The following is a 13941-nucleotide window of genomic DNA, read 5'->3' as shown; positions in this document are numbered from 1 at the left end:
TAATGAGTCAGGCTCATAGACTGTAATAATGATGGACTTAGCATCCGGGTCTGGAAAGTGAAGCCGATGCTGAAGCTTTAAAGCTGCTAACGTGCGTCGCCTCCATCGGTAGCTTCTGTGACCTTAAATTCCATCTGCCTCTGCCCCAAGCAGCGCTCGGACATCGTTTCAAAGGAGTCGTCCCCGAGTCGAACCCTCCTAACCCTAACCCTAACCCTTTACGTGTTTTATTCACACCAGTGGTCCCCTTGTGCCCGTTTCCCTCGCAGCGCCGGGGCAATGTGAATAAACTACCTTAGATTTCAATAGCTCTGGCTGTCTGACTTCTTCCACGTAGCTCGCTACAATATATTTCCAAGTAACTCTGCGTCTTTGACCTCTGCCTGTTTTCTGATCAGTACCTTGCCTCGTGATTTTTTGGATACTGTCGCCAATGTGTTTTTGCCTTTGGTGCAAATAACCTGTTTTATTTGGAAGTGATCTGAGAGAGTTGTGCTTTTGTGAGTCCATTACCTCAGTGTGCTTGATATATGTGTTGAAGTTCAGCGTCCCTCCTCCTTTATTTCTTATTCTGTGGTCCTGTGTCTATAAATCCCTACTGCCCCTTTCCCTCTCCCCTTTTAATAATCCCGTTTTGGGAAAGAAGCTGGAGCGGGTGATTTTTATTAATAAGAGTCATGCTTTGTCACCAGAGCAAACATCATCAGATAGAGAGCCTGGTGTCACGGTCTGTTGAATAAACACAATTCAGAAGTCCGTCGGTCCAGAACTCTGTTTGTTAAAGAGAAACACTGTTATTTTAATATCTAGCTGTGCTGATGTTCAAATATTTGTTTTAAACTGAATACACAACGTATGTCTTTATTGAATAAGTATTGGTAACAGGACAGGCGATGTAACATCACAGCCTTCTGCAGATATAAGTAGTGAAGCTGTGACAGACTGAAGCAGAAAGCAGCAGCTTGTTTCCTCTGAAGACACGAAGACTCTTCAGTTCGACCTGCAGCTGAGTTCAGACAGGTAAGCATCCAACCAGAGACATTACAGAGACGTGACTAGATCAGCTGTGGCAACATGACCGTCTTTTGGGGATTTTTGTTTGAATCAAAATGACTGAATTTACAGAAAAGTTGAGCTCAAGTTTTTAACATTGCAATAATATTTAAAAATTGCATGTCAACTGTTAAAATTGAAGTTAACATTAGTGTGTTAACTTTGTCTTTTGGGAAAAGAAAATTACTGAATTTAGAAAAAGTTTGAGTTTGTTACACGTCAACTATTAGAAACAAAGAGCGACTGTTTCTGTTAATTGTGTGTGACACATTTGTTTAAATTTAACTTTAATTGAGTCTTTGAGGTAATATTAGTGTATTAACATTTCAGTTGGATCGTATTTTGGGAAAAGAAAATCTCGTCTTTTTGTTCTGATGTTAGTGTATTTTAGAAGTGGAGCAGCGAGGCCAGAACAGAAGGAATATCCAAAAACAGGAAATTTTTGATTTATTTTTTGTTTTTTGATTCTGACACCAGAAACGTTTTAATTTTTTGGTTTTGAAACAATTAAATATAAAGGTTTTTCATTTTCTAATTACAAATGAATTACAGATTATCCAATGATACCCTGAACACCAACCCGTCTTTTTCTTCATTTACTTAACAATCTGTTGCCTGTGAGTTTGCTGACTGAACATTTTTTATTTATTGTTATTGTGTTTTCAGAGCATCAGCAGTTGATTCATTTCAGCAGAAATCTGACAATGAAGGTAAGTTTGTGAACTGATATTTTACAAATCTCAAAGTTCTTTGAAACTGAAACGTAGCTTGATATCAGTAGATTAGATATTTGTTACAGGCATTTGTGTAGTCCAATTTGTTCTAGTGGGTATTGAAGGAATAATCTGACAATAATCATGCTAATCCTATATATTTACTGTTGATGCATTAAGAGTTGTGTGTTTGACTAAGGTTGGGTTGAGAAGCAAAAAAGCATCTCATTATTTAAGAATAAGACCTTTTAATTAAATATGATCAAAAGAGGGACAGTTAGATAAGATTGCAGAAAAACAGCTCTGCTCCAAGATCAGATTGTCAAAAGTATGTAAGCTGTCAGCCGCGGTAAAAAACAGTAAATATCTAGAGAATGAATCATTACTCCATCTTGGATACGGGAAATTAGCCGGTTGCTGGGGAAGGGCGGATCTGCCCGGAGACTGAAGGAGCGGCCGGCATGATAAAAGTATAGGAGAATGAGATAACGGGGTTCATATTCTGGGAGAGACTGGACGAACCTGAACTCCGTACAGCATTGTCTGTTTGCTAGGGCAAGTCTAGTCTTAAGATTGTGAAGCCGTATGCATACGCCTTGTAATTCTTGAAATACTGATTACTAAAGTTGATGTGGTCTTGCCGTCAACGAATACGTTGGGGAAGAAAAGGCATTAAGAGATAATTAGAGTCAGATTTTAAGGGCCTGAGGGCCCAGGAGGTTCAGAACTTGTCTTCCTCTTCAGTATACTGTAACAATTTTTTTTTGCTCCCAATGGGCCTTTCAAAGGGGGACATATCAAAGTGGAGGGTCTGGGGGCCCTCCCCCAAGGACATTTTCAAGGTCAAGGTAATTTTATTTCATACCCGCAGGTAAAATTGTTTTGCAGATAAAAAGAATAATTCGGTCATCCACATAAAAGACATAAAAACATACAACTAATCACGTACAAATTTACAAGTAAACAAATAGACATCATGACAGACTGCGCCATAACACATACATATCCTATATCCATATTAACTGTCAAGTACTAAAACTTCTCTCTTATTATTTAGGAATTCAATTGCAGCTGGAACAAAAGTATTCTTATAGCGTCTTGTTTTCCATCTCAAAGCCGCATACCGGCGACCAGACGGAAGTAACTTGAAATCATTCCTTAAGGGATGCTACCGATCACTCAAGACAGCACTTGCTTTCCGGTACAGCTGATTTGTGTAAATATTTCCTAAGTTCCTTTGATTTAATCCTATTATCTTACTTGCCCATCTTACAATTTGGTTTAAGGAGTTTCTGTTCTTCACTGACAGACTTCCATACCACACCACTATGGAAAATGACATAAAAGATTCAATAAAAGCGAGATAAAACAAAGTCAACATACGTCTGTCAATGTGAAATTTGGCAAGTTTCCTGAGGCAACTCAAACGTTGATGACCCTTTTTACAGACCATATCACAATTCAACTCAAATGAGTATCAAAGACTTCATTTCCTGCATTCTGATACACTTTTATGCACCAATTTATGGTGGAAATACCTGGATCCCAAAAGTTGAACCTAAAGTCTAGTTTGTGTGAACACATCCATGCCCAACTCTACTTGAAAAGGTGGTCATATTACAGTTAACGTACTCTGGTCAGCTGGAAAAAAGCTTGCTAGCTCGAAGGTTGTTGTTTCTTGTAACAAAGGCCAACACACAAAGTGGAAGAGTCCTGACGTCAGCCTTTATCTTGAAAATGTACATCTGTTGATCCAAACTACTACAGGGACAGCCCATGCACATACTTTTTGTTAATTAGCCCAACCTTTTCTGTCTCTTGAGAGCTGACTTTGTCAACACCACCATAAAGCTAGAGGCCTGTTACAACACTTTGAAAGATTCAAACCTCAGTCAAAATTACAACATCTCTTCTGTTCCAGCTGGTTTCAGTCTTCCTCCTCCTGCTGGCTCCACTGTTGACCAGCTGCTGGCAGCTCCTCCAACCAGTGGACTGCAGTGCCATCCATCAGCAAGACAAAAGCAAACCCAGTGGAGTGTACACCATCTATCCTGCTGGAGAGAGGTCTGCTGTTGAGGTATACTTCGGGGTTGTCGTGGTGTAAAGATCACTTTAAACAATATATAAAAAAGTGTATATTGGAAAAAGTTACCAACCCTGCCTTTAAGCCATTGTTTGTTTGAGTCTTACAAGTACAATTTTTAGGACACTGCCTTATTGCACGTGGGAGGCTATTCCAATATTTACTTCTCTTTACGGACAGCACAGTTTGTCCAAATGTGGTGCACCCTGGTGCCAATGCTGCTGTCAGCCATCTTTTTATTGAATAATTTAAAGGACGTTGGGCAAGCCCATACAGAGCCTTGAACATAAAACAAGGATATTTGAAACCTTTCTTCAGGTGACTTTTAAAGCTTAATGTGGAGTCCAATGTGACCCCAAGATACTTGAACGCAATTACAATGTCAAGCTCCTCCCCTCTACGTGTCACCTCTACTGGTTGTTTTGTAAACATCATACACACAGATTTACAAAGATCTTTTTGGTATTCTATAAAAGACTTGAATTAATAAGCCAATCTTGAACATGTGTCATTGCATAAGAATTAAGGAGGCTTCTTGGATGTCTTTTGTAAAAATGACTAAATCATCTGCATACATTTGAATATTGATTTTTTTTCAACACATCAGGTAACAGTAGAAGTAATGAATAAAGATAGTTTCTGTGATTTAAGCTAGTCCTGATTACACTTTTTCAAGTGTTCAGTTTTCTGATAAGTTTGTTTTTATTAGTTATTTTGCTATACAAACGATTGGTTGGGCAAGACTTTGATACTGCCCGATCACTACTGCACAGACTCTGTTTGCAAAATTACAAGATGGAAGCTTCTGCAAAATAATAGTTTTTTATCGATTACATCGTGTTTGTGATCGTTAGGAGCCAAAATAAAAATCACAGTCAAAATGTTCAATTAATTGCACAGCCCTAGTACCCGGGATGCAAACATGCGTTTCCTAGGATGGCAAAGGAATGTCCCGCCCTACTCTTCATCTGATTGGTTAGTATTTGTTGCCTTCATTAGTTGGATTGGTTAGCTTTAGGCACTGTAGTTCGTGTTATTGAGTTTTATTTTAATTTCTGTAAATTCTGCTGAAAATTCTGCATCCACAGATTCCGTGTTGCTGTGCTCATTAGTGTAAACTTAATGTACAAATTTAAACCACTAAATTATCACATTTACTGATGAATGTGTATGTGTGTAGGTGTACTGTGACATGACTTCAGAAGGAGGACGGTGGACGGTGAGTATTCAGCCAACCTGTTGGACCTTTACAACAAATCACATTCCAGTAAAATCCTTGTTGTCTTGAATCATGATCTGTCAGATATCTTGTGTGTTTAGCTAGTTAACCCCCCCATCCCATCCCCCCAGGTGATCCAGGGGAGGATGGACGGCTCTGTGAACTTCTACAGGGGCTGGGATCAATACAAGATCGGCTTTGGTAACCCTGCTGGAGAGTACTGGCTCGGTGAGAGTTTAAATCAAACTAACAGCCATGAAAATCACTGTTAATTAAGTACACGCATAAACTCTGTTGTGTAACTCCAGAAATGAAACTGTGACCTGAATTAGTGAAATATCTACACATCTGTACAAAACATCAAATATATAAGTGTTTGTGCGCAGGTCTCGACAACATCCACTACCTGACAAAAAACAGAAAGAGTGAGCTGCTGGTCAACATGGAGGACTTTGAGGGGAATAAAGTGTTCGCTCGGTACTCTTCATTCTCCGTCGGTGCAGAATGTGACGGATTTGTGCTGACTGTGTCTGGATTCACTGATGGAGGGGCAGGTGAGTGTGTTGATGTTTTTTTCTATCATCCATATATAGTATTTATTTCTATTTTTTTTTCAAGGGCATCATAAATAGTCTCATATACTTTTTGACAAACACTGTTTCTGTAGGAGACTCCCTGAGTTATCACAACGGAATGAAGTTCACCACCTTTGACAAAGACCAGGACACATGGCCTCAGAACTGTGCCAGATCATTCCTGGGGGCGTTCTGGTACAAGGACTGTCACTATGCAAATCCGAACGGTGTTTATCGTTGGGGAGCTGACAGCACTATCTATGCTGCTGGAGTGGAGTGGTACCATTGGAAAGGTCGTGACTACTCCCTGAAGACCATCAGCATGAAGATCCGTCCTGTGCTGTAGTTCTCCAGGACCAACGTCCAGCAGAATATCAGCTCATCTCTTGTGATTTCTTTCTCTTTTTCCATTAAGCATTTTATCTCACAACAGGTTTTATTTTCCTGAAACTGGGCACCAGCACAAGAAAACCAACTGACGTTTGTAATTCTTGTTACCGTCTGTGGTGGTTTAAAGTAGAGCTGCACAATATAAGAGAAATATGCGATAAGTTGTAGAATATGGTGATAATGATATTACTTGCGATAAATAAAAAGATATTAAAGTGTTCTCAGTTCTGCTGCTTTCAGTATTCTACTAAAATACAACAGTTTGTTGAGTTTAAAACAACAAAAAAACAATAATTTCCAACATTGTTTTATTGAACAAATTGAACATTGAATTGACTATAGCACCACTAAAAAAATGATGAAGGTTACATTTTACTTTAGAAAAATGTTGCAGCCTTTAGCGATGTGTTTATTGTGCAAGATGATATCGCGATAGCGATAAAAAAAACTATATATTGTGCAGCCCTAGTTTAAGGCAGCTCGCTGCAACGTGGAAGAAAAGTCAGTTGTGTCTCCAGTTGGGCGGCTGCAGCAGGAAAAGTAGGGCCCATAATCTTTTAATGGAAACACATATATAGTCTGATCGGGTGTATATCACTGCATGAACTGCTAACATGATTCTAAAAGAGTCTGAAAAAACAAAATGAAAAGTATGAAACCATCTTTGTAGTTCAGGACAGCCAGGTGATGTTTGGTGGAGGTTTGAGACTCTAATGTGAATCTTTATCTGCTGTACGGTGACAATAAATAAGAAGCTGAGCATTAAGATGATCTGATGTCTTCACTTTATCTCCTGTGTCTTTCTGTCTGGACTCTCTAATGGAAGATGGACTCATGTTGGGTCTTAAAGGTGCACTATGAGTTCCTGCATGGTTTCAGTGCGATTTCATTTTTGTCTCAAATCGTAGGCATCTCTCCTTGATCCGCTAGCTGCCTACCCCCTGAATACACTGTAAAAAAGCCCACAGGGCTCGTAAACGTCAAACAAACACTAGAGGCACAGGATAGGCACCAAAATACAACAAACCACATTCCAGCCAATCACCGACAAGACGGTTGGTTAGTGGCTGTTAGTCATGACAGTTACGGAAACATAGGTGGAGGGGCGAGCTTGCTCTGTTTTGTTTTGAATTTACTGTTTTTTTTTTTTTACTTTGAACATCATCAGAAGTGAACATGCAGGAACTCATACTGCACTTTTAAATCAGTTACAACTCTCCGGTGTAACCGACTGTTAAATATTACTAATAACATTGCTGAAATTACTAAAAATATAATATAAAATTAGTAAAACAATAACTGAAAGTATACCGGCCAAACTACTGAAGTATTACTGCAAATAATTGCCTTAAGTTACTTAAATATGACTGAAAATGCCTTAAAATATTGCTGAACATATAACGGTTAAACTATTACTGAAAATATAAATATTTCACAAAATAAATCTTTTGAGAATTGAAGCATTTGGAATTAATGAACAGCTTGATCCTTCAGAGAATTGATACAGACACACACACAAAGACACAATTTTTTCATCAAAGAAAAAATCATAATAACATCTATCTATCTACACTTTCATTTGCATCTTAAAGGACCTGTTTTTATATTAATTAAGATGCAAACTTGAAGTCTATTACTGGATAAAGTAATGGATGTAGGAGGGTTTTAATTGGTTATATAAATCCCTTTAACGTTGGTGATCCTCTGACTTTTCATCTAGCGCCATCATCATGTTAACATCAGCATGTTAGCATTTTCAAATGTTGACACAGATTCACCATTTTCTGAGTCCAACTGCTCCTGTTTTTAGTTTGTTAGACTCCTTACAGGAAGACTTTTTCACAATGAGAGACTTTTATCAAACAGCCCAAAAAACACCTTAATCCCTTTTTTTAAAAGTGTGAAAGAAACCTTAACATGTCACTAACATTACAGGTATCATTATTATTATGTTTAATACTATTTTGGGCAGATGTATTAAAGGACTATGTCTGGATTTTAACTGACAACATCCCAGTTATGTGGCAGACACTGTAACCATTTGGCTACCAAGTCACTGCTTCTAAAAAGATCTTCAGTGGTTCTCTGAACAATTTAAGAGGTTTTTAAAAACCTTCAAAGACTTTTTCTGGCTTTTACAGTTTTTTTTCAATTGCTTACACACTAAAATTAAAACTTTCCCACAATTAGCAAAACCTTAGGCCGGCTGCACACTGGCTGCGTGGCGTGAGCGTGTCAGCTGTGTGGCGTGTCCATTTCTATTTGGGCTCCCATGGTAACAGGTTCACACTTTTTGCAAAACATTACAAACAGGCTATGTTACATACATTAAGACTTGCGGTGTGAACGTAGCCACAGTGATTTGCTAAACGCTAAACACACTTGTATGCATTTGACACAGAAATTTATCATGGTGTCATTTGGCATGAGTATGATCATGAGCCAATTGGTTAAACACAGCCACCAGGTGTGCACACACACTGGCGCTTAATTGTAGACACACCAATCATATTTGTGTGTGTGTGTGTGTGTGTGTGTGTGTGTATGTAACCAACCAGGGGTTAAACATCCACACGTCAACTCTTTAACACTGTGGAAAACATTTGACATTTGGTTCTTTTTCATCCCTTTGGATCCCAGAGCTGCATGTGTGTCAGAGATCAGAGCATCCTGAGCCACGTTTTCACCTTTTATTCAGAGCTGAACAGTGAGCAAAGCCTCTCCGCTGACGTTACATTAAACTCTGATTTAAAAAGTTTTACATCTGGAACCCGAGAGAGAGAAGTTGTGACCATAAAACATTTGATTTGGCCCTATAAGTTGTGTTTTTAAAAGGAATCCTCACAATCAAACAGACATCTTCTGCATCCAAGAAAGGGTCGAAAAACAGACTCCAAAAAAGAGTTGAAAGTGTCAAAAGAGTTGTTAAAAAGACTCGGGGGGGGGATGCAATTATCCCAAAAAAGCATAAAAAAAAGCTCCAGCTTAGACATAATCTGTCAGCCCAGAGAGAGCAAATGTTTGCAGACGGAGAAACAAACATTTTAATTTAATATTTCCCTCTAAAGCAGGGGTCTTCAACATTTTTTAGGCCAGGGACCCCTTAGCTCAAAGACAGACCGAGTAGGGACCCCCTACTGCATATATTGTAAACAACTGAGTTGCATATTAAACTGGGCCGAATGGATGAAACAAAATGGATAGTATTTAACGTTAAACATACATGTGGAAGGCACAGTGAATCTTTAAGCCTAACTGTACGGCTACCATAGTAGCTACCTGACCTACAGTAAGCTTATCTTCAATGTGTAATTTTTTTTTTTTGCACAAATAGGCCAATTTATCTTTGCTATTATGTAATATGTTAGATTCACATCGATGTATATTTTCAAACACATTACATTTTTGAAAAAAGAAACTCCAAAAAAAAGAATTTGGCGGCCCTCCTGCAGTAACTCTGAGGACCCCCTAGGGGTCACGGACCCCCTGTTGAAGATCTCTGCTCTAAAGTAACGTGATGTGTGTGTGTGTATGCGTGTGTGTGGGTGTGTGTGTGTGTCTGTATGCGTGTGTGTGTGTGCTTGTGTGTGGGTGTGTGTGTGTGTGTGTGTGTGTGTGTGTGTATGTCTGTATGCGTGTGTGTGTGTGTCTGTGTGTGTGTGTGTGTGTGTGTGTATGTGTCTGTATGCGTGTGTGTGTGCTTGTGTGTGGGTGTGTGTGTGTGTATGTCTGTATGCGTGTGTGTGTGTGTGTGTGTGTGGGTGTGTGTGTGTGTGTATGTCTGTATGCGTGTGTGTGTGTGTCTGTGTGTGTGTGTGTGTGTGTGTGTGTGTCTGTATGCGTGTGTGTGTGCTTGTGTGTGGGTGTGTGTGTGTGTGTATGTCTGTATGCGTGTGTGTGTGTGTGTGTGTGTGTCTGTATGCGCGTGTGTGTGTGTGTGTGTGTGTGTCTGTGTGTGTGTGTGTGTGTGTGTGTGTGTGTGTATGTGTGTGTGTGTGTTTCCCCCTAAAGTAACGTGATGTGTGTGTGTATGCGTGTGTGAGTGTGTGTGTGTGTGTGTCTGTATGCGTGTGTGTGTGTGTGTGTGTGTGTATGTGTGTGTGTGTGTTTCCCCCTAAAGTAACGTGATGTTAGCGTATCCCAGAGCAACGTTAACAATCGAGTACCTTGATTAATGTCTTTTAGAGCTTATTAGCAGCTTTCAGTCACAGAAACTGGACTTCATCCATTTCATCATCAGTTTGTTTTGATGAATCGATTCATTGAGTCTGTAAAATGTCTGAAGAATCGTTTGAATCGAAATGTTCCAAGTCCATCGTCCAGCGCTTCCCGTCCGGAGTTTAAAGTCTCCACAGCGAGTTGTTTCTTGCGGCCGAATCGTCCTGCAGGACGCCACGAGTCCAAACGCTCGTCCTTTTCCCTCCGACCATCGTCCCGTCCTTTGAATGTTTCTGGCTTCCCTCGTTAGCGTCGACAAAAGCCACAAAAAAATATTGGGGAAAAAAGGTTGCTGAAGGCGACAAAAATGTGGAAAAAGGCGTTAAGTAAAGACTACAAGCCGAACGGCACGTGCAGCGGGAGCATGACGTGTGTGTGTGTGTGTGTGTCTGTCTGTATGCGTTTTTGTGTGTGTGTATCTGTGTGTATGTCTGTGTGTGTGTGTGTGTGTGTGTGTGTGTCTGTCTGTCTGTCTGTATGCGTTTTTGTGTGTGTGTGTGTGTGTGTGTGTGTGTGTGTGTGTGTGTGTGTGTGTGTGTGTGTGTGTGTCTGTGTGTATGTGTGTGTATATGTGTGAGTGTGTCTGTGTGTGTGTGTGTGTGTGTGTGTGTGTGTGTGTGTTTTTGTGTGTGTGTGTGTGTGTGTGTGTGTGTGTAACATTAGCTGAAGGCATCAAAAACATCGACAAGGTGACAAAAACACACAAAACCAACGCCCCATTATTTCCATAGTCTGTGTTTTGCACGCGGCGGTCAGGCCGGGCAGTACCCCTGGCTCGCCATGAGGGCGGTCTGGCTCTCGCGGCGTCGGTCCCTCCTCTGGGCACGATGTCGCTGGCGCCAGCAGACGGCGCTGGCGGCGAGCAGAAGCAGCCCTGCGGCCAGCAGCGCAAGCCCCAGCACTGAGATGACGGAGCCGTGCGAGTTGAAAGCGTATGCTACGGCCGTGACCACCACGCCAGCTATGAGCACCACCACGCCGAACGGCACGGTGCAGCGGGAGCACGAGGTCTCGGCGCCGCCGGTGGCCGCCGACAGCTGCACCTCGTTGACGTGTGGGACGTGCGTTGTCACGACGACGCTGCGGGGGATCCTGGCGCCGTGGAGGTGGAGGTCGTCCGGCACGGAAATCTTACTGGCGAGGAATAGGTGGGCCATGTTTCGGATGCCAGCGATCAGCCAATCACAGAACAGCTGGAAACAGAAAATAGACAAAACTGTTGTTGGTGTATGTAAGCAGTAATCACCAAGGCAACCACGTAGAGTAACTACTGTCTTCTGATTGGTCCAGATTCACCTTAAACTGAATCAGTAGTTAAAGGCAGAGCAGACACCAAAAAAAGCACCAAGAAAAAAACAAAAACATGTCATTTTTTTGGGGAAAAAACGTAAAGAAAGCATAAAAAAATGTATGTATATAAAAAAAATAAAAAAATGTAGAAAGCAGACTAAGGAGCACACACACACACACACACACACACACACACACACACACACACACACACACACACACACACACACACACAACACACACACACACACACACACACACAAAGACACACACACACACACACACACACACACACACACAACACACACACACACACACAAAGACACACACACACACACACACACACACACACACACACACAAACACACACAGAGAAACACACACACACACACACACACACACACACACACACACACACAAAGACACACACACACACACACACACACACACACAAACACACACACACACAACACACACACACACAAAGACACACACACACACACACACACACACACACAAAGACACACACACACACACACACACACACACACACACACAGAAACACACACACACACACACACACACACACACACACACACACACAAAGACACACACACACACACACACACACACACAAAGACACACACACACACACACACAACACACACACACACACACACACACACACAAAGACACACACACACACACACACACACACACACGCATACATACACACACAACACACTCACACACACACAAAGACACACACACACACACACACACACACACACACACACAACACACACACACACACACACAAAGACACACACACACACACACACACCACACACCACACACACACACACACACACACACACACACACACAAAGACACACACACACAACACACACAGAAAGATAAGTTGTAAGGATGCTAACATGAAGAATAAAACCCGTCCTTACTGTCAGCGTGTGTAGCTCTTCATTCTGTTTTTAGACGCTCAGATGTGTCTCTCTCTGCGGACTCACACACACACAAACACACACTCACACACACACACACACACTCACACACACTCTCAGATGCTCAGATGTGTCTCTCTCTGCTCCCCAGCTCGTCTCTCCCTCTCTCTGCATCGTCCTGACTGCAGGAATAAATGGGGGAATATGGCTATCAATAGACGAAAAACCGGGGGACTGCCCTCCCCCACACCTCCCCTCCTACTGGACTAACAAGAAAAGTTTTAACTCTTTCCTCCCTACAGCTGGCACTCACACACAGTCATGTTCCAGAAAATAACTGTGTAAACTTAGAAGTATTTTAGAAGTAGTTTTTACAGTTTTTCTTGATTGCTTTAGAGTCAAGTCAAACTCCACATTTTCAAAACAGTTAACACACAGGCCGAAACAGTGGCACTCATGGTCAAAGTGACACACAAAAGAACATTTTGTCTTCAAACAACACAACTTGCAAACAAGTGTATGAGCTGTTCCAATCAACCATTACACAGTGGACACCAAAATACTAAATACAGCACTCAGTGCCAATCAGTGCACCATTGCTTGTCATTGTAGCCTATTACTGTACGTAGCTTCCATGCCAGTGACATTGTTGACAAATTTGCCTTCTTGCAAAGAATTGGATCCAGAATCTGTGGCTGAAAACTGAAACACTGTAAATATTACACAAAATAGATGTACACAAAAATAATTTCTATTAGAGTATAAGAAATTAAGAAAATAAAAATAAAATCTATTACAGTAAAGTATAACCATCTATTACTGTAGAGTATAAGAAATAGCTACTATTGATACTCAGTCTCTTCTGTCTTAGACATCTACCATCCATGTTGGCAAAGAACAACACAGACGCTGCACCTTTAAGGCCTGCAGACTGACTGCTAAAGAACAACACAGACGGCCGTCGGACCGTCTGGCGAGGTCGGTGACTCGAGTCTGTTCGGTGTGTTCCGTGCCGGCGTCCGTTGGAGGAGCCGTCGGCCTTCATTTTGGCCGACCTGACATGTTCAGTCAGAGACAGGACAGTCGGGACTCACACGGAAATGGCGAGCGGATGAGCCTCTCAAAATCTGACGAAAATCTTTTAAACTGACCTTTGTCGATCTGAAATGAAGACAGATTCAGCAACTGCACGGCCTATTTCTCTCTTAACATGTTTTCAGAAACACGTTTTGGTGAACTATTTTAGTCCAATATGAGATTGTATTCTGAACGAGACGCCATGTCTGTCTGTGAATTTCCGGAGAAAAAAGAACTACGTCATGCGTTCGTCCAATCAGCTGCCGGTTTTCATTTTCTGGGAAACAATACAGAGAAGCGCCGCCTGCTGCTATGGAGACGTATTACGTTACGCACAGAGCGTACGCTCAAGTCGGCGTCT

General features: G+C 41.4%; 2 protein-coding genes across 3 annotated transcripts; one reads left to right on the top strand and one right to left on the bottom strand.

Moving 5' to 3' along the window:
• The first annotated feature begins 1742 nt into the window (after positions 1 to 1742).
• Positions 1743 to 6313, top strand: LOC116058530 (microfibril-associated glycoprotein 4-like). Its single transcript, XM_031311370.2, has 6 exons — positions 1743 to 1763; positions 3688 to 3843; positions 5030 to 5068; positions 5200 to 5296; positions 5455 to 5622; positions 5736 to 6313. The coding sequence occupies exons 1-6, from the start codon at positions 1758 to 1760 to the stop codon at positions 5987 to 5989; spliced, it is 720 nt and encodes a 239-aa protein (XP_031167230.1). The 5' UTR covers positions 1743 to 1757; the 3' UTR covers positions 5990 to 6313.
• A 4637-nt stretch (positions 6314 to 10950) lies between these two features.
• Positions 10951 to 12626, bottom strand: LOC116058532 (transmembrane protein 100-like). 2 transcript variants are annotated; one of them, XM_031311372.2, is made up of 2 exons: positions 12504 to 12626; positions 10951 to 11448 (listed from the first exon to the last, which is right to left on the bottom strand). In XM_031311372.2, exon 2 carries the CDS (start codon positions 11406 to 11408, stop codon positions 11004 to 11006), a length of 405 nt encoding a protein of 134 aa, XP_031167232.1. In that variant the 5' UTR covers positions 11409 to 11448; positions 12504 to 12626; the 3' UTR covers positions 10951 to 11003. The 2 variants fall into 2 exon arrangements, with proteins under 2 accessions (XP_031167232.1, XP_031167233.1); XM_031311373.2 differs by having other exon boundaries at positions 10951 to 11444.
• Positions 12627 to 13941: the final 1315 nt, after the last annotated feature.

Source organism: Sander lucioperca, chromosome 22 (genome assembly GCF_008315115.2).
Source record: "Sander lucioperca isolate FBNREF2018 chromosome 22, SLUC_FBN_1.2, whole genome shotgun sequence".
NCBI lineage: Eukaryota > Metazoa > Chordata > Actinopteri > Perciformes > Percidae > Sander > Sander lucioperca.
Note: the sequence above shows the minus strand (reverse complement) of the source record. Positions and strands in the feature narration are given on the sequence as shown.